At 45.0% G+C, this 20,710-nt stretch overlaps 1 protein-coding gene across 3 annotated transcripts; it reads right to left on the reverse strand.

Moving 5' to 3' along the window:
- Positions 1 to 1,626: 1,626 nt before the first annotated feature.
- HMGXB3 (HMG-box containing 3) lies at positions 1,627 to 19,225 on the reverse strand. 3 transcript variants are annotated; one of them, XM_026047406.1, is made up of 20 exons: positions 19,168 to 19,225; positions 18,748 to 18,895; positions 18,163 to 18,337; positions 17,136 to 17,699; positions 16,415 to 16,513; positions 15,219 to 15,350; positions 13,108 to 13,520; positions 12,569 to 12,744; positions 12,032 to 12,129; positions 11,401 to 11,499; positions 10,771 to 10,920; positions 8,710 to 9,011; positions 7,128 to 7,255; positions 6,455 to 6,586; positions 6,000 to 6,184; positions 5,195 to 5,414; positions 4,021 to 4,154; positions 3,525 to 3,641; positions 2,923 to 3,132; positions 1,627 to 2,294 (listed from the first exon to the last, which is right to left on the reverse strand). In XM_026047406.1, exons 2-20 carry the CDS (start codon positions 18,891 to 18,893, stop codon positions 1,818 to 1,820), a joined length of 3,957 nt encoding a protein of 1,318 aa, XP_025903191.1. In that variant the 5' UTR covers positions 18,894 to 18,895; positions 19,168 to 19,225; the 3' UTR covers positions 1,627 to 1,817. The 3 variants fall into 3 exon arrangements, with proteins under 3 accessions (XP_025903191.1, XP_025903189.1, XP_025903190.1); XM_026047404.1 differs by having other exon boundaries at positions 17,136 to 17,702; XM_026047405.1 differs by lacking the exon at positions 19,168 to 19,225 and adding an exon at positions 19,041 to 19,083 and having other exon boundaries at positions 17,136 to 17,702.
- Between the last annotated feature and the right edge of the window lie 1,485 nt (positions 19,226 to 20,710).

Consider the following 20,710-nt stretch of genomic DNA (forward strand, 5'->3'; position numbering starts at 1 on the left):
TCATGCAAACCCTGAAAGGGACCATTCTGACTGCTAAAGAATACCCTGGCTGCATGTAAGAGAGTGCTTGGATTCTGGAAGTCTGCATTTGCCCCTCTGGTGAGGAGCTCAAGGGAGGCTGCGGCCTCTTCCATTCAGAACAAATTGCTCCTGTGAATATTGCATTTCCTCTTCCTCTCCTCCTTATTATTTCCCCCCTGACATGACAGGAGCCCGCAGCTCCTGGCAGTGTAGCCTGGAATCACAGTTTACACACACAGTGTTTTTGCCCTTTCCCCGTGCAACCTTCTGGGTCTTGTACACCAAGAACAACTCACTGGGCCACAGTTTCACCCCCAAAATCGGAGATAATTTATTAAACTGACTGCAAAAAAGTCACTAATGTCTCTTATAATAAGTTAATGTTCTTAACAGAAAAACCCCAAGCCATAATTACTGCATTTGCTCAGACTTAATACATTTACAGTACGGTACTCAATAGGTTCCCCTTCACAGAAGGGAGTTTTCAACCACACCACAAGCCTCTGAATCTTCCCCACTGCTCCAGACAACAAAATAAATCCCCCAGATGGCAATTCCACAGTCCAGCACCCCCCTGCTCTCTTCTCTGGACCCCAAACAGCCACCTTCAGATTTATTGCAATAGCAAAAGGGAGCTGACAGTACAAGAAGCTTCGCAGACAGTCCTTAAGGTCTTCATTAGCTATAATGCAGGGGCCCAGCTCTTAAGGGGTCTCCTTTAAAGGAACAGAAATAGCAACTTGGATGGCAAGAGACTCAACTAACCTGTGCAGAGCTGGGTGGACACAGGTAGGGAGAAGCCCCCATTAAGGAAGGGCTGCAGAACCCAGATCAGGCCTCTCTGGCTACGCTGCATTCACTGCTTCTCCTTACTACCACAGATGGTCCTTGTGATTCGGCCCTGATGACAAGCTCTAGTCCTTGGATAGGATGAAACTGCTAAAAGAACAAAAGTAGAGTGTCCAAGACGACAGTGTGGAAACTGAGCATCCTTTCCGTTTCATCAGCTGTTACCTTACACAGCACTGCTACAGCCCTTAGATAAACTTGGTTCCCCTACTGCTTACTTTATGTACAAACTTTACTATGGGTTTCAGCTTCTCAATTAGTGTTCTTACAAAGGGACAAACAACCCAAGAAGCTCTCTGCAGTCAAACTACCTGAATCCTGGACCCAGAACTGCAGCTGCCACGGAGGCTCCCTAGATTTGGTGCATTATGGCTGCACAGGTGCCTCTCCTCAACTAAGCCGTGAAAGCAGCCAATACATCTGAGAGCCCTACAAAACTTCCAAGCAGGAGTCAGCACCCTAAAATGACCTATTCAGTGTGTTTTGGGGAAAACATTTCTTGCATATTTATTCTCCTTCCAGGTCTCCTCCCATCTCCCCAACCCTGTACCAATTTGCACAAAGAAGTCAGCAAGCAAGATTCAGAATTAAAAAACCTGTGTGCTTTACCATGCAGACTCCCAGCCACCAGAAATGCCTCTCCCTTTTCCACTCTCCAGCTACAGGGAGGTCAACATCTCACATGGCTGAACAGTGGGTCCATCACACACCTTGGGAGGGAACTGCAGCCTTCAGCAAGGAGGGTAACAGCCCCAATGCTCAAAGCAGCAGTCGTGCTACTCTGGAAGCACACAGCTCTTTGGTCGGTAACAGCAGTCCAAGCCATCAGTATCACACCTCCAACTTGTCAAAATAAACTCTCAAGCCCAGCAGCTGCCCAAACCTTGCAGACGGTGGCCCAGACCACTCATCTAGATGACCAGAAAGAGAAACCAACAGACTGTTTTTTATTCAGCAAGCTCTTTATCTTCTTCCTGGTTCTCCTCTTCATCCTCTTCTGTTTCAGTTTTAATCTGGGCCACGCCAAGCCGGTAGAGAGCATCACGAATCACCACCTCGCCAGGCTGGCAGCTCTGCACGATCTCCTGGATCTGCCGGTTCACGATCTCCCTGCTGGTGAGGAAGTCCACGAGGCGGTTGTAGAGGTAATAGTGCGTGGCGTTCTCAAAGGTGATGGGCCTTTGGCGGATGCTACTGGTTTTGCTGTCGCCGATGGCAGCAATGACAGAGCTGTAAGGCTCCAGCTCTCGGCAGAGGGAGATGCAGCGGTGCCGAGCGGTGGGATCCTGGTGGTTGTTCTGCTCTGAAGCCATGTGAACGATTCGGCGCGCCGACGACTTGGTGACCGGGTGCTGAACGGAGTGCTCGGCCACAGTCATGTCTACGCTGTAGTGCTGGTCTAGCAGCTCAGGGCAGGACACCAACTGCAAGGGAGCACACAGACAGGAAAGGTAGAACCAGAACTTCCCCAAGGTTAGACAGAACAAGACAAAACTAACATTTGGCTGAACTTTAACCACCACTACGACCTAGGGCAGAGGGAGAGCTCAGCTAATCAGGCCTTCCCCCGAAGGCTACAGAAAGAGGGTTCAGCACATCCCCTTCCCCACTCCTATGTCATCACAGATAATTCCAAGAGCCAAGCAACCCTCTCCCTCTCATTTCTCAGCTAATAATGCCAGTTTGAGGGAAGCAAGTTGCAGGGTCAAGATAAGCTGCATCTTCCAAAGCTCATGAGCTGCTTCCAGCACAAGCCTCCTAAAGAGGTGAGGAAACACAACACAACGTCACCGGCAGCCCTTACGGTTTTCAGCAGTGTTCAGCAGCTCCACACTGGCAAAGCTGGGGGTCAGGGAACACTCCCCAAGTAAATTATCCTGCGGTGCAGTACACTATGCTCTACGCCTGCTCTTGACCAAAATCAGAAGAGAATAGCGCTCACTATAGTTAAATATTTATCGTTTTTGCATGCATGTGTGCATGTTCTTAATTTCATTATTTTTTTTTCTATTTTAGACTGGCACAGCAGATAGCAAAGGCGACATAACTAACCGTTGGAGGATCCATAGGGTCAGAGAAGCAGCCCTGGTTTTTCCCCCACATCTGGGAAGTCAGGTCAGGACAGCAGACGTCTGCACACAAGGCCACTGAAGAGGCCGTATCTACTACATACACTGGAGGCCAGTGACGTGAAGAGACCAACAGGTCCACATGGTCCCGGGCATTTTCTCCTCTTACTATGTATTTTGAGCCACACACAACCTAGTAAGAAAAAAGATTAGCAGCAAGCAATACAACAGAACTGAAAGCTTATGACAGGAAAAAAAATAGAAAGAAATTAAAAGCGTCCTTTGTTTCAGACAGTTGCTTTCTCTAAAGGTATTTGGAGAAAGAGAAGAGATAATTTTCAACTCCATCCCAGCAGCCAGATCAAACAGGTTTCAATGACTCTAGCCAACCCTGCAATCTCCTACAGGACAGATGAACACCCCCCAGTCTGTCAACGCAGGGCCTTGTTTCTTTCAATAACAAGGCCCAGACAGGCCCACCCCATTGCTGCTTCTGTCCAACGAGGGGGTTCCACACTGGCAAGTTGGGCAATAGTGATTAGAAGGGTAAAGAACAAGGCTGCTGCTGACTGCAGCCCTCCTTACCTGATGCGGACACACTTTATAAACTTTCCCTCCTGTGTGATGGGCAGAGGTTTGTTTCACGCTTGTCCCGTTCAGCACAAAGTCATAGAGAGCCAAGAGGCAGTAGCAGAGGTGGTCCTAGAAAAGAGTCCCCAGAGATGGTGACTAAATTTAATGGTCTCTCCCGAGGGAGAAGGCTGTGGAAAGGTCTCCCAAGACCCAACTTGCATATCTTCTAACAACTTAACCACCCACCAACTTAACTAAAGCACGACAAACAATTAACACAACCTGTGACAAGGTAATTATCGTCTTCCTTTCTTCCAGCCCAGAAAGGTTCAGTTTGTTCCATCCTGTAAGTTACCCTGCAATCTGCAGGCACTCACTTCTAACCTACTCCTGCCCCAAGCATGGTCGGGTCGGAAGTTAATTATCCAGAATGGTAAGTGTGAAAGGGAAAGCTGAAGAAGAACAGCTCTCCTCCTGCAGGCTGGTATGTGGGCAAACAAGACATTACCTTTGTATCTGAAGCCTCCCAGGGAATGCCACACTGTGTCAGAAAGCTCTGCAGCTCTTCCTTGCTGTAAGAGCCGATAAGCTCAAGCCTGAAGGTCTCCTCCTGAAGAAGCCTCACCAAAGCGCTCCCATTACCTGCAAGGGCAGCAAACAAGTCTCAGCCCTCATTCTCCAAAGTGGAAGCAACCAAAATAATTTCTTTGGAAGAGTACAGAAGCAGAGACCGCACAATGAACCGCCAGCAAGAGAAAGTCATCACCAGCCCTAACTCCAGAGTATGGCATAGCCCATGCATTTTACTCTCACCCCTCATTAGCAAGCTCATCTATAAACAGCCCAAGCCCATGAGAGCCTGTAGACTCTTAAGAGTGACCACAAGTTTTCAGACTGAGCAGCTCCAGGCCTATCCTTTGCACTGCCTCCTCCCTGCTTTCTCTGCAGACCCATTTCCACAAAGCCAGTGTAGTGATTCTCTGTCTCAGCTCTCCTTGGGCTGCAGTCCCAAGGATTAGCTGCAAAGTATCTCCTATACTTGGTAGGCTTGCAAAGCCACTTTTCTTTCCTCAGTACAAGGTGCAAATTCCACTGTGCCTAATATCTGAACTGCTAAGGGGACTTGATGGTACTGAATTCAATTTTGTTCATCTAAGTCTACTCATCTCATTGTTTCCTGTTACATGCACCAATGTCCTGCATGTGCTGCATGCTGACAACACTAACCAGGACTAACACATCCACCTCCTGGGCTTCTTTCAATACCTGCTAAAGAATTATTAACCCTTCTTTGAGACTGTGATAATGAGGTACAAACACTGTCTGAAGTTTTCACAATGCAGGTATCAGTCCAACATGACAAATATGCCAACTGGCAATCAAGTTATACAAGTATCCCTTTTCATTCAGACAGTATTTCAGTTGAGGTGCAGCATTTTCCCATGTTTTCTGCATCTCAAACGCCTCAGGGCACGCTTGTGCATCCAAGCTTCACTGCATAGGCTCAAGCTGTTAAGTATCCTTAGAAGTGCTAAACTCAGCCCACCATTTTGCCTTCTGTCAGCAGATGTAACATGACTCTGTAAAACTCTGCATAATAATTTCTCAGCTCTAAAGCGTAAGCAAAAGACTATTCTCCACTGCTCACATCACTCCTTAATGAGCAACACCTCAGCAGTTACCTGGCACTGGCTGTGCATCCAAGTTCTTATCCTTCTCAGTATTGACCACCACTGCTCCTCGCATCAGTGGAGGGAAGAAAGGAGCCACAATGGAGGCATCAAACTTTGTGATGGGGATGCTGGAAGGAAAAGCCACCTGCTCAATTACTTCTGTCTCCATTGTGGACCAGAAATCTTCTACATTCACTTCGCTTGATGCCAAGAATTCAGGCCAAGTAAACTAGAAAGAGCAAGACAACACACTTGTCAAACACAAACCGCCACGGTTCAATTGACAGTACTATACCAGTCTCACTTGGGGCAGGAAGACTGCTCAGCCCAAACATAACATGACGTCAGAAGGCTCCCTTCTCCATCCTGGAGCTTCCCACAATCGCTTTTCACTTGGGAGAGTCAAAACAATCTATTTAATCAAAACGCTAGGTATGTGGCATACTACTATTAGGGTATTTCTCCTTACTAGGGAAGACACATCAGGGGAAACACTACTGAAGAAAAAAAAACAGAACACTTTTATCTTAGAGGAAGAAGATTAAGTTCAGCGATTTTAATCCTTCTTTCAAAGGCTGCCGGACTGAGACTGTGGTCCAGGAACAGAATAACTTGTTTTCTCCAGACAACAGATCAACACGTTTAAAAGGAAGCACAGGCATCACCACTCCAGCCACATCCTCTTGCCAGGCCTCGACAGAAAACTGCTTACAAAGGCCTTGTGTAATTGTTGTGCATTACAAAGACTAGGCTCAGCAAAACTCATTACTCTACTCTGAACACCAACAGGATGCAAAGTTTGGGAAAAGCCTACCTCTATGCTTTTGAGGGCCAGGACATTTTCCACATTCCTCTGGGCTATTTCCACCTTGGGGGTTATGCCACAGATTCCACAGATCATGTCATTGTAGTCGCGGACAGTGAGGCACTCGAAAGCCCAGTAGCCATTGCACAGCAGCTCCTGGAGCTGAGCCTGCTCCTCAGGGCTCAGGGCTTTTTCTGAAAGGAGAACACACCACTGTTACAACTTTCACTTCCCAAAGGAAGTGGAGAGGTAGGGAAAACTCTCCTAAGCAGAGTAAGAACAAGCCTGTCCTCTGGAGAACTGTCACAGAGAGCTGGCCACAGAAGCACCGTTGGGTTTAGGAAGTAATTTAACAGAAACATACCACACCAGAAGAGGCGGCTTTGCCATTTTTATAACCTACAATCATTGGTGAGGTCACAGAGTTTGGCATAAGTGTTATGGTTAAGAAAAGGGAAACCCACCAGTTTGCTCCTGAACAGAGTCCAGAATGCTGCCAACAGCCACTTTGGGATCCTCTCCAAGTTTAATGTGGTTTCGGATTGCAAACAGAAGATCCAAGCTCACTAGCAACTTGTTGCCCACGTTGAAAAGGCCTGCAATTACAACAACATAGTTATTGTCTGCGGGCTTCCAGATCTTCCTCACAATAAAATATGTTCCAGAACCAGCTAGATATGGCTTCTGGAAATGACCCTTCTGCACATTAGCAAGATCAGATCTTCTTCTAGATCTGCTTTTAAACATAAAAAGCTAGAAGAGACAAGAGCCAATCCATCTTTTCAGCTCCACCTTGCTCGGGAGGACGTCTGCAGTCACCACCATCCGAGTCCCACCAGCCAGCACTGAGGAACAGCACTCTGTAGAGAGGTCTTTGACCACGACCTCAGGATATGAATCACAGAACATTTACCACCTACACAGAGGATTGCTACACTAATAAAGCAGTGAATAGTCTTCCTCAAAAAAAGTATTGATGTTTTATGCTTACTCAAAGCATAAAAGCAGTAGAACAATTCAATTTTAATAAAATGCAAGGGAAGGAGGCTTTTCTGCCTCAAGAAAATATCCTGATACGGACCCAAGGCTTTAGAAGGGTTTAAGCTGAACTCGTGCTGTAAACTCTAAATTTCCTACCTGTGTAAATATCCGTGAAGCTATGAAGGGCCAGGCACTGCAGATTCAAACACACTTTGACCTGAGCAGTAACCACTTGCAATCTGTTAGCTGTCAGCAGCCAGCACTCCTGAGGACCAGCAAGGGAACTGTAACAAAGCAGCAGCAGACAACCCATATTAGACAGTGGAGCTAGTAGGTTTCTCAATCCAATACTACCGTAACTTAAATTGCTCTAATTCACACCGGTTTATTAGTCAGTATGTCAGTGTAAGCCAGTTCACATAAATTCACATACTAAAGTCATGCTGATTTTTTTCCAAAGATTGGGTTACTGTCCACATTCTTGTAACAGCACTACAGCAACTCTCCATCTCCCTACGCCCAGTACATAACATTTGAGAGCAGGAAAAACCTTTAGCCTCAGCTTCCCCGGCAGAAGTGCCAGCCCTATGGCTCGCAGTAACAAATGGCAATTAGAGCCTTGTAACACTGTCTACCCCAGAGTCTATCCCTGCACACCCTGAAATGTTGCAACATCCACCCCTCTACAGCAAGGCTGTTGAGGGGAAACGGAGGAAAATGTCAGCTGCACCTAACGGCAGAATTACACTGTCCACCTAAGAAAACACAGTCAAACTCAAAGCTAGCTCCCTCTCATAGAAAGCAATTTAATTTGCAGGCACACATGAGAATCCCAAATACGTTTTCAGAGCACTGCAAAGTAGCCCAGTGGAAACCCAAGGATATGGAACGCACAGGTTACTGCAGGGTAAGTTATGGGATGAGGGACGGAGCCCAACAGAGGACTTATCTGAAGATTTTATTGAATACAGAAAGCATCTCTGCTGGAAAAAAATATCAATTAGTACTAGTCTGAGCAGTCAACATCCTTAACTGTCATCAAGAAAATGGTCTTGGTTCAATAAAGAAATACAACAGTAAAATGAACCACATCTTGCTTTGCATATGGTTCTGCTCACAGGCTTTAGACAACAGGAAGATGTTTGGCAGGCTCAGTGACAAGATACCCTATGTGCTTTTATATTATCTAGCTAAGGCAACCCAGACTATACATTGGTGCTTTCTCAGTCTTTTCAGAAGAGGATTCACTCAAGCCCATAGTAAGACATGAAAATACTGAAAGGATTGTAAGCAAAAGCATCTACACAGCATAGACAAACATACACAAACAATCGTATCAGGATGAGAGAGAACAGGAACTCATACAACACAAATCTATAGTCCCACTTTTGCCTCTAACAGAGGCAAACAGAAAACAACAGAATGGAAATCAGAAGAAATGAGTAATGAGGAGAATCCATTTAAAAAAAGAAGTCAGCAACATCTAGACATATGAGTGACTCTTGATCAAGGTCTCCTGCCATACAGGAATGGTGACTATAACAAACTAAACTGTGCAGGAGAAACAGAAACAACTCATAACTAACCAGCTAAGCCCTTTCCGCAGAAATGTAGCTTACTCAGTGTCACTTATATCAGCTTCAGCCCCAGGGCTAAAACAATACTACTCCAGGCATATTTGTAACACAGAATATCAGCACGAGGTTGAAAGAGTCACAAGTCTAAAACAGAATCTTACTTCTGTCCCCCTTTGAACAATGGGCTGTTACAGAGGAGGCACTGCGTAGATGGAGACTCATAGTAGTTTGACCAGGAGGTCTGCTCTATGGTGACTGTCTCCTCACTCACGTTGGACAGGATGAGTCGCGAGCTGTTGAGTTCGTGGATGAGCGTGAAGACCTCAGCCAGTTCCGATTCATTCTCCGGGATCTGCATTACCTTGCGCAGCAACTGCAGAGTGGATTGACGCTGGATCTCTTTCTGGGATGGGGTTAGGGGCTCGCTGGTGTTCAGCACATCAGACTGACCCGGGCTGGCCTCCTAGGAAAGCAAATGAAACCCTCATTTTCTACCAGGCAAGTATGGGACTGAAATATTAAGAAATCTAGAGGTCATAAAAGGTAACAAAGCCAGTAAACTTTCTACCCACTGACTTGACTTTCATTCTGCCACTCACCAAGTGGCCAGAGAGACTAGTAGCTTTAAGATTAGGTTATTTCACCAAAAATATTTCTTCCATACCCATGTAAAATGCATATAATGTGTGTATACATAAAATTACAGAAAGCCCAACCCCTCAGGAACTTCCATAATACTGCTCAGAGACCACCCCAACTTTATCACCAAACTGGACTGAGGATCAAGAAGGTGCAGACAGCCATCAAGAGGTACATAAACACTTCAATGCTCCTGGCAATTCTGCCCCTGCCTTGCTCTGCCAGTTATCAGGCACATTCCCCTCTACAGCATGTGCAGATAGCCAGTGCAGTCCCTCTCCAGAAGCCAGGAGGTAACCGTTAAACAAGAACTTGTGGATGCAATGTATGGAATCCTCTAAAAACGTGGCTGACAACATACCATCCTTAGACACACACGTGCTATCAAATCAAAATACACAAGAACAAGAGAATCAAATTCTAGGTGGCTTAGAAGATCACAGAGAAGTCAACAGCCTAATCTGTTTACTCACTTAAACCCTTCTGCCAACATTTGGTTTTCTGTCTAGTCTAACAATGCGATAAATGGTCAGTTCACCCAGCAAAGACAACAACCAACTGGGTAACAGGAATGTTATACACAACTAGAACCAGAAAATAAAAATAAAAACCCAAGGAGGAAGAGCGAAGCCACATATCTCCCAAAATGCAAGCTGAGCTAAGCATACTACTGTTCCTTACACATCTGCTTGTGTGTGCTTCTCACACATGCTATTTGAGTTTGCCCTATTTTTTTTTTTTTTGGCCTCTAAGTAAACATGACACAAAGTTATGTTCTTCAAATAAATAAATAAATAAATAAAAAGCAGGTGGAAGAGTCAAATTACCACACAGTGTGAAACACTGCCTGTATGCTGACTGGGCATTTCAGCAGAGAACAGCACAGACATTCTTTTTTTTCTTGTCATAAGCAAAATCCTTCTGTATGACAAAAGCTGAAGTTGAAACTTCAGATGCAAAAAAACCCCAAACTCTCACAAGCAAAACCAATTTTATTATTTACATCCACATACAAAAAAAAAAAAAAAAGATAACCTGAATAATGTTCTTCTAAAACAGAAAAGAAATATATATACATACATCTCCAGAAATAAATTAATAAATTCAGGCTAACATAAAAAAAGTAAATTTGCACTACAAATTCCAGAAAACAGAAAGCTGTCATAAAAAGTATACTAGCTCAATTAACTGCTGTCACAAGCTGGTAGGAAAAAAAATAAAATAGAGCTTACATGGGAATTTACTGATAAAGACTGAAGTTCAGCAAAGTTGATGCAACAGATGCGACTCCTAGAGACAATTTCCCCAGTGCATATTTACTTACAGCTTTACGTATTTTAAGCTATGGAGACATCCAGTGGTAGAAACAAGTGAAATCACTCTCATTCTCAGTGAGAAACCCTGCTGTGCCCAGGGTTTGGACAGCAAAAGTGTCACTGGTATTTTCAAAAGAACATCTCTCCGTTTGGCAAGGCTTTATAATTATAATGGAACAAAAATTCAAAGGGAATTTGCAAAATTAAAGTATCTCCTCCCACCTCACTACATCCCGTTAACAAGAAAGATGACTTTTGGAACCTTACCAGGGATTTTGCTGTTTTCTCAGTTCTATCTTTGGCAAGATTGCAGCCACAGTTTGGGCAGATTGGTGGCTTGTGCCTGTTTGTATAGACGTAACTGCAAGAGGGGTTCCTGCATTTCCCTCTGCCACGGGAGGTTGCCAATCCTAAATCCTGAAACGATACAAAAGAAATATTTGTTGTACCCAATTTTGGATGCCAGGAGATGTCTCTGAAGTTCTGCTCAAATAAAACATTCTTTCTTTGCAATTTACATCACCTGGTATAAAGGCTAAATGATAGGCCCTTCACTTTGTACAGAACATTTGAACTGGAACTCTGACATTTGGGAGCAAAATCTATAGACCACAAACATTTAGCACATTAATTCAGAAGCCATTGATCCTTCACCATTAATCTGACAGGAATTATTCCAGGGCATGAAGCAAAAAAAAAATCAGTCCTAAATGTGACTGTGACATAGTACAGTCACCCTAGATTAGGTCAACAGATGACAAAGAATAAACTTGCACTAAATGCATTTCTGCAAGTCAGTAAAACAAACAAACAACAACAAAAAAAAAAAAGCACAGCACTTCCACCCTAGAGATGGCATTCCCCACAAATAAATCAGACCTCTGAAAAGACTCTCACCAAAGTTACAGTGCAGCTGTACTTGTAGGAAGGGAACAGCTTTGGTTTGACCTCAATCACTTTAACCTGTGATGCCTTGTTGGCCAAAGCACTATTAATCTACAGAGTGAAAGGAGAAAAAAAGAGAAAATCATATTACTGGATATATATGCTCTGTAAGCAAGTTATAAACTTTTTTAATTTTGAGTTAGTGTGTGTTTCATAGCAGAGGCCTGAAACATGCTATTTTGTGTACTACGGCACTATAATTCCAACAGAAGTATTCCAGCATCTTCGCATACCATGCTTCACACTCCATGATCTTTCACAGGTGAAAAGGATTTTCTCAGTACTCTCCCTGAAATTTTCAAAGCACTAGCAAATCCTCAGAATCTCTCCTGGAAATAAGTGGTAGTTTCTCAAAGCAGCCAACAGGAGGAGTGTCCAACAGCATCTTTCAGGTCAGGTCCTGTGCTCACCTAATCATCATGCTCTTTCAGAGCCACCTCATTTAAAAGCCGCCAGTCATAGATCTCCTCATCAAAAGGCTGCCACAGTTTTCATTCTATTTCTCACCACTCAGGTCATACCCTGCTCTGGGGAAAAAAAATCTAAAGGAAAAAAATATGTTTGAAGAACAAGCCATCAATACCTTTCGTTCCTCAGCACTCGGCGGCTGCAGAACCGACTGACCCAATTGCTTCAGTGTACTGGGCTTCAGGCCTGATGTTCTCACAGGGGATTGCTTGTCTTGAAAGCAAGAAGGGATGCAGCAGGTTAGATGCAGAAAAACAGGTTCTGTTTTATTCTGATAGCTTTGATAAATGCCATCACAAGTCAACACGTGGGATTTTTGCTTGAACTCAAAGTGACCTAGACGGTCCTTTCATATTTTGTTTGCCTATACTCTCAGTTAGAAAGAAATAGGGGATTTTTTAAGGGGGCATAAAGTGGTGGGAGAGTTGGGGGGAAGCATCCCCAAATTTTGGTTCTGGTTTTCCAAAGTACAATAAAACTATCAGATTGCAGACCACTCAGCCACACACATGCTTAGACTCAAGCTCCTTAAGCTCTTTAAGCCAGTTCACTATCTCCCTTCAGCATTATCGTATCTTTCGAAAGAAACCATTTCATTATGGGGAGTGGCTGTTGTTTTATCACCAGGCCCGCAGGAGAACACTGCTCTTACCTGTGCTGGGAAAAGCTTGTCTGTTGCTAGGCTGCTCAGTACTGGCTTCTCTCCCCAGGCTGGCTGGTGCAGGGAGAATTGCTCTCATGGGTCTTGCTGCAGCCAGCAAGGAGGGCTTAGGTCTCGGTTTACTTTTTACTTCTTGTCCTTTGTGTGAAGCAGCTGGTGCATCAGTTCTGGAAAACAAGAGCTTCACTTGGCTCAAAATATCCACTTTTTAATATTTTTTTAATCTCTCCTGTTTCCTGCTTTTCTCTTTCTTCTGAGGTGTACTTTAATAGTGTAATGATCACAGTTATTAAGGCAGAGAGGAGATCAGATCTGCCCTGCAATTACCCTAATAATTTGTCACTTAAAAGAAAATTAGATTTGACTGATGAAACAATCTTTTAGGAACAATTCCAAACTGGCAAGAAACAGACAATATATAAAACAGGTCTTACAAGAGGCACTATCAAAAGCCTTCAATTTCTTGGATTAATCCCATCAGCCCCCAAGAGACATAAAGTGCACTCTTAACATATGGAAAGCCAACTCACCCCATTGCTTTTTTCGTAGAGGAATTTGGAATCTGCACCTCAGAGGGTGTCGGTAGCCCCAGCCCTACACAATCCTTTTCTGTGTGCTCCGAAGAAGCATCTCTTTGCAGTTGGCTCTCTTGACCCAGCACCACTCCAACAACACTCCCTCTGTCTTCAGCAAGCACATTGTTTGCAAGAAAGTGAGCCTCAGAGATGATCACTTCCTCCCACTCCGTCTCCTGCATTTGCCCTCCAACAGGCACCGCGTTCAATAGCTGGCTGACAGCTTCAGAGCTTTCCAAGGCAGATTTGGAAGTACTCTCACTAACGGTCGCCTGCTCAGTGACAACCATCTGTTGACCTTTTTTAGCTGCTGGAGTCCTAAGAGAGGTACCTGAATTTGGCTCAGATTTACTTTTTGGTTGCTTTTCCTAGAAAAAAGAGAGACAGCCACACTTTAGAGCTTTAGACTTTCACAGGTAAATAAGTTTGCTTAGAATATGCCTGCTTTGACACAGACTATTTAGCATTCAAATGATCAAAAAATCAAAATACCTAAATCTTAAGTGTCGAAGCAGTGCACTGTACATGACAGCAGAAAGACACCACATTCTACAACAGTCAAGTTCCTAGTAACATTTTATCCTGCTTCCTGGTTCTTTACTATTATTTCAAACACTACTTTGAAGTCTTACTTAAACTCCCTCAAATATCAACATTAGTATCAAAATCTCTAGTCATCCACCACCTCTTGTAACAAGGATCTGTCTCCTACATCTCCCTTTCACAGTTTCAGCTCTCTGAAGACGTCTGTTCTTCCAAACTATTTTTTTCAATAGAGTTGGTATTCATAAGGATATTCTAGGGTGTTTTTCTGTTTGTTTAAACAGACACTCTCTCACCTAGTCCCTTTTCCTTCTAAGGAAAGGGAACACTCCTGGTACAGGTTTCTCCCAAGGCATGAAAAAAAGAGAATGAGTGGAACTGTTCATGCAAGTGTGTTCCCAAAACAAAAGAAAAAACTGAAAGAGAAACAAAGCCTTCCCTATACAACCTTTCAGCTCTAATCACTGTAGGATTTAATTTAATGGGAGCTGGCCTGCCATATTCAGAGCCACGTTTTTGCAGTTGGCCATTTATCTGTCTCAGCAGGGTTACAGAACAAAAGCTAATAAGCTGTCATCACTATTTGGATTCTAGCACACAGGAGGCCCAGCCATGAGCTCAGACACCACTGAGTTTGTAAGCTAGCAAAGTTCTTGTCCCCAAATGCTTAATGAATCCGGGCACAGAACGAGAGAGAATCATGACAATTCTGTTTAAAGTCACTGAAGAACAATGCAAATTTTTACATTGAGAACACCCTTTAACCTGTGCCCGAGGGAGTCTGTGTCAGACAAATTTAATGAATACACCCCTGTCCAGAGCTGACTTGTCTTCATTGCCATGATTTAAGCAGCAAGTTATTTGCATACAGCTAATAGCAAAGCCAATAATTCGAGTAGGTATCAGGTAGAGAAAGATTTTTCCATTCAGTCAAGTCTGTGTCCACAACTAACAAAATCCAACAGCATTAAAACTTCCTCTACAGGATCCTTAATAGCTGGCTCCCAAATGGTCAAGCACTACTACTATATTTCAGGTTTGTTCTTCCTTTCTGTCAAAAAAAAAAAAAAAAAAACATAGAAAACTAACATAGATCTCAATTTATAGAAGAACTACAAAGACGGATAAATTACAAGATATACCATAAAAATGGTTTAACTGACTCCCTGAGCTTAGCTAAGGTCGAGGCAGGAAAAACAGGCAGTACTTTGTAGTCACAGAAACCATAATACAAAGGGCCAGAAGAATTTATACTTTCTTAGCGAGTAAATGCTAGTAAAGCCAGCCATTACGAGTGACATCTTTACATAGGGAGTGGGAATTTCAGTTTTGTCTTGTCTGGGCTGAAAGTCTTCTCCAATGGTAACCTGCTCCAGCATAAGCACCGGAATACAAGTGCAGGGATCAATTTTGTCATATGCAACCTCCTATGCTAGTCCTACAAGTCTAGGCATATCAGACATTCATGAAAATGCCACTTTTCAGCTAAAATAAATAAATAAAGAGGAGGAAAAGCAAAGTACCTTTGGGATCCACTTCCCTCCCAGGAAGTTCCCACATGTCGGGCATTTTGGTGGCTTATGCCTGGTGGCATAAGTGAAGGAGCAGCCAGGATTCGTGCAATTTCCATGTCCCCTGCGAGTGTAGGTTGTTGTCTGAAATGAGAATTAGTTGTCAAGAATTTCTCTAAAGAAGTGCAAAACACAGAGCTGTTCTCCCTCACTCCCTTTTTCCTGGTAACCTTTTACTAACCTTCTGCTGTTACCTGTCACCACAGTCTTCTGCTATTACTCATTTCACTGATCAGTCATTGCACAGAGGTTCAGTGCAGTTAAAGTGCTGACTTACTAAGTGTTCAGTCTACACTAGTGCTTTCTGCTTCACCAAAATTTGGATCACACAGCAGAGCAGAGGTGGCGAATGCACACACACTGCTGGAAGAGCTGAACTCGCACCTACAGTTACGTAATAGTTCTCTTATGACTATGAAAAAGTCACAATAATACAGAATAAAAATTGTTCAAAGAGCAGGCCACAATGAGCCAACACGAGAGTTCACATCAATGAGGTCACAACTGAAGATAAGAAATGCTCAGGATATCAGTTAGGTAATTTGCTTGCATTGTGCTCAATGGTGAAGTTATCCCTGCTGCTTTACTGTAACTTGCTATAAACTGCTGTGATGCCAGCAGCCCCAACAGCCACTACTTCTAGAGACAACTAAACCTGGGGTTGTCATATCAGTCAGGACAACTATACAGGTTGATCCACTGTCAGGACAAAGCTCGCAAGATTCACATGTCCTCAAAGCTCCAGAGGGAGCTGTTGTGCCACAAGCTGGTAACTAGGAATAGTTTTTCTAGAAATGTAATAGCTTAAATTGTTTCATTTCCGTGATGACAGCAAGGCACTGCTCCTCAGGAACAAAAACCTGGGCTATCTCCATTTTCCATAAGACACCTGGAAGATTGTCACACTTTGCACCGCTGCAAATACCTGCAGGGTACTATCAGCTGGGTGTACAGAGGACAGAAAAAACAGGATTTGATACCGACTTGCACACTAGGAGCAGCTGTGCTGACTGCATGGCAAAGTCTTACAAGAATTACAAAAATAAAACGGATTGAGGTGGTTATGTTAGAACAATTGCACTATCCTTCCTGCTGCCTACATAACATCTGTATATCTTAAATTCCACAGGAGATTCTGAATTTCTTACCAGTTTAATCGACGCTGGGTTCTCCACAACAGAATGAGCTGGTAAAGGTAACATAATAAATTGGGTAGTGGGTGTGGAGGAGCTGTTCTCTTCAGTATCCTAAAGAGAAGTCAGAGGGAGAAACAACTGCTGAGAGCAAGAGCAGTGGTGAACTCTGTCCCACCCTTTCATGAGTGCTATCCTTGAATACAGGTCTTAAGGACTGATTAAGACCACAAAGCAGCAAAGAACCATAATCAGTCCAAAAGCAATGGCCTTACAAGGACTGCACTGCAAATTATCAAACTCTACACAGATTTTCCATCTCACAAGAGAGGGAGAACAGGCTTGATTATTTAATGTTTTCTACAACTGACTTCTAACACTACAATTTTAAAGGACTCCTTTCACCCAGTCCTCTGCAACCAAGCAAATAGCTATCAGGAACAGAGATAAAATATTTAGACTCTGAAAAACCTTGCAGTGCAACTGTGTAATCCACCCCAAATATTGGTGGGAAATCAAGCAGACACTGTAAGACACTGATAACAGCCTACGCCAGAATCACCACCAGGAGGGAGAGCAAGTGTGACTGTTGCATTGGAAAAGCTGCTGTTCCTCCGACTGCTGAGTCCTGACTTCCTGTGCAATATGGAGCCTCCCCTGGACACCAAGAATCAAATGTGTTGAGGAGCACTAAGATTTCAGGTGAGAAGAAGATTTCAGGTCAGAAGGCGCTTACCCTCCCAGTCACCACGGTCACCACAGAGAGGCCATCTGAAACCTGAGGGCGGGCCACGGTGCTGCTCCCATTGGAGACATCTCCAGAGTTGCTCACTAGGGTCTCTTCAATAACTACCCGAGTTGTTTGATACGGTTGCCCTTCTATTTCCAAAGAAGCCTCGTCCAAGAGGACATCCCCCGCCACTTTATCTGTCGCAGGTCCCACATACTGGGAGAGGACCTCGGACGCAACCACTTCTTCCACAGCATCCGACGGAGCAAACGAAGACGTCTCTTCTGCTATGCCTTCTATGGCAACGCACTGCTCGGAGACGCCAACGTGGCTGGAGTCCACGGACAGGACGTTCTGCACGGCCTCGTGAGACATATTTGTGAGGCTGTTGGGAGCAGCCAACCCCTCAGCCGCTGCCTGGCCCTGCGCCACACAAAGTTCCAGTGACTGCCTGCTCCTGTCCTCCTGAAGAGTGGTTTTGGGTATAATAATATAATCGGAGCGGGGAAGAATTTTACGGAAACCTGGAATGTCTGGAACTACTGCAGTCCGAGTGGACACCTTGGAGTTCTGCTGGCAGAAACAGAGTATAGCATAAGTAAAAAGGAGTACAGATTCGGTTCTCAATCCTGTTCTTGGATCACCTCAATCCTGTTCTTGTTCATGGAGAGCCAGGAAGCTCTCCATGCAACAGAGCCTGCAGAATCCCTCTCAGGTCTCACTTTTTCATCCACTTTACCATCAATCTATTTGACGACAAGACACAAAATCAGTGCAATTCTCATCAGCAGGTCCAAGACAGATCTGTCTGACTTTCAAAATACTACTCTTTGACTGAACAGAAAGCAAAAGCAGAAGAAATTCCCTGCTCTGCTCACTGCTTGTAGATGGACTATCCTAAGCAGACTTACGAACTGGAATCTGCACCTAAACGATCTCTCCACACAGCGCTATGTGAGCAGGTAAGTGCCAAAGCAGTTACAGCCACTGGCTTCTTTTTCACAAACCAAGGCGGGCAGGAAAGGCAACTTACCGGGTCCAATCCTTCCTTCTCTAGTTTGGCCCTCTCCAAGTAATAGCTTTTCTCAGCCACGCTGAGCAACCTCCATCTCTCGCTGATCTTTTTGTTAATCTCAGACGGAGGGAGGTGAGGAAAATCCTGCTGCACTTTCAAGAAGATATCGTAGTAGTAGAGGAGGTAAGCGGATCTGAAATGCAACCAGAGATGCAGGTCGTAATGGCATTTTATAAGAACATCTTTGGAACAAGGAATCCCTAAGTTTTATGCTGGTCTCAAGGTCAAGTTACGAGCAGGTTAACTTCTGCTCTCTTTAACAAAGCACTTTCTAAACCAAATGAAAACTAAGATTATGAGTAGAAACTCTGCAGCAACAAAAGAGAATGTAAGTTATTCCAGAGGAGACAAACTTCAGATCAAATAGTAGCTTCCATAAAGGCACGCACATCAGAATGATCCTAAAGTCAAATTAAGTTTCTACACACTGTATTTTGTGCTATAAACTTTTCCAAGTGCAGTGCAAAGCTTATTTGTAATGGAAAGAATGAAAAGTGCTCCCCCATCCTACAAGGGAAATAAAGGAAGCCACAGGGAGCTTACCTAGGTTTTTTGGCTCTTCCCCCATGATATTCGGGACTTCCATATTTCTTTTTCTTCTTAGACGGCACCGGAGACGCGAAAGTGTAGGTGCCCTCTATTTCCTCCATTACCACAGTTACTTCAGTACCATCATACGGAGCCTCCATTGCTACAAAAAGGGGGAAAAAAAACCCTTTTACATTACATAATCACCAAGCTACACTGCGTTTTAGGCGATGGAAGCTGCTGACTCCAGCTTTGCAAAGCAAAAAGTATCACCCGCACGTCAGCTTGGGTTTTGTTAATTAATCCACCTATTTGCTGGGCGTTGATGGTTGTTTGGGAGGCGACGCCCGTGCTCGGGCACGTTGGGCACCACGGCGGGAACGAGCCCCGGGGGCGAGGCCGGGGCGGACGGACCCACCGCCCCCGGGCACTCACTGGTCGCTTCGCGTCACGGCGGTTACGTCACGGCGGTTACGTCACGGCGGTTACGTCACGGCGGTTACGTCACGGCGGGGCGCGCGGGGGGCAGCGGGGGGGCTGCGCCGACATGTTGGGCCGCGACCGGGCCCAACTACCGGGCACCAACCGCCGCCGGAAGCGCTCGCCGCAACCGCTTCCGGCGGCCGCGGAGGCGGGGTGGCGCCGTCAGGGAGCCGCAGGACGGTGGCCGGGAGGTGTCAGGATTCCCGCGTCCGCGCGGCGGGGCGGAGGGGAGGGGGGAGGCGCGCGCAGCTGCTTCCCGCCAACTCTCCTGAGGGCGGTGGCGGGGGAGGCGCCGCCCGCCGCCATGAAGGGCCCCGCGTGCGCTTAGCGGCACGGACGAGGGGCTCTCCGTCCCCCGGGACACACATCCCATTTCCACCACAACCCCCAGGCCCCTCTGGCCCCGCCATGGCTGCTGTCTCGACACAGGCACCCCCAAAAGTCAAGGCACACACCTCCCTTTCAAGCGTGCGGCAGGATCCACAACTTGGATCCAGGTGCAAAACCAGGAAAGCCCAATGCTGCTCAGCTAGATGGTGGGTTTTCAGCTCACTGGGACACCTCCTCTACAAAAAATATATATTGAGGTCTCCCCATGGCCAACCATGGTGTGTGAGCCCAAATATCCATGAGATCTTGGGGTCCCGGCACCAACCAGCATTTCTGTCGGCTCTGAAGAATCAAATTTCCTCACACACACCCTTAAAGGGGATATTTTTTAAGCTTTCATCAGAAGTGCAAGCTGGCATGTTGCTCCCCAGTGAACAAGCAGCCTTCTAAGGCCCTCTACCCTGGCTGCCTCCCTTTGAACTTTCTGGAAAGCACAGTATCGCGCAGCTAGTGCTTTAACACGTTTTTTAAATTACACATTTTTTTTTCCCTATTCATATCTATTTCAGTATTTTGCATCATGAGTTCCAGCTCTAACTCTGGAGAAATGTAAACCACATCCATCTATGTCCTTTCAAATCTCAGAGAAGCAGAATGAGGGCTCCTCCTGTCTACTCGGTCGTTAATAAAAACCCACAAAGTCATGATATGATGGCCAGCGTTAAATCTGCAAGCAGTTATTTATCCTGCTGACGTTCTGCAGCTGTTTGTGCGGGCTGCTAGTGTTTATGTGCAATAATTGGTGGCAAGCTGTCTGTTCTGTGTCAAGCGCTGTGCAATATAACCCAAAATGTGTCCTTTTTTTTCAGAGCTCCGTATTCTCATCCAGATCAATATACGACCGTTACGATTTTGTTAGTGTTATCACCTCAGTGAAGTGATAATTCAGTGAGGTGAGGTCTTCTTTGGAAGAAAAGGTTGAGTGGCCTCGCAGGGCTAATGTGCCACTAAAAATATAAAATTTCTGAAATGTAAGAGCAAAAACCAGCTCTCTTGAAGGAAAGCAGCCGTGTTTCCCTCATTGTTCTTGGAGGAATTCCTCGCTGCATGTATGTTGTCAACGGCTTTAGAAACTCCAAGTTTTTCCTAAATTGGGCATTTGGGT

Source organism: Nothoprocta perdicaria, unplaced genomic scaffold (assembly GCF_003342845.1).
Source record: "Nothoprocta perdicaria isolate Ctin4 unplaced genomic scaffold, notPer1 scaffold_5, whole genome shotgun sequence".
Classification (NCBI taxonomy): domain Eukaryota; kingdom Metazoa; phylum Chordata; class Aves; order Tinamiformes; family Tinamidae; genus Nothoprocta; species Nothoprocta perdicaria.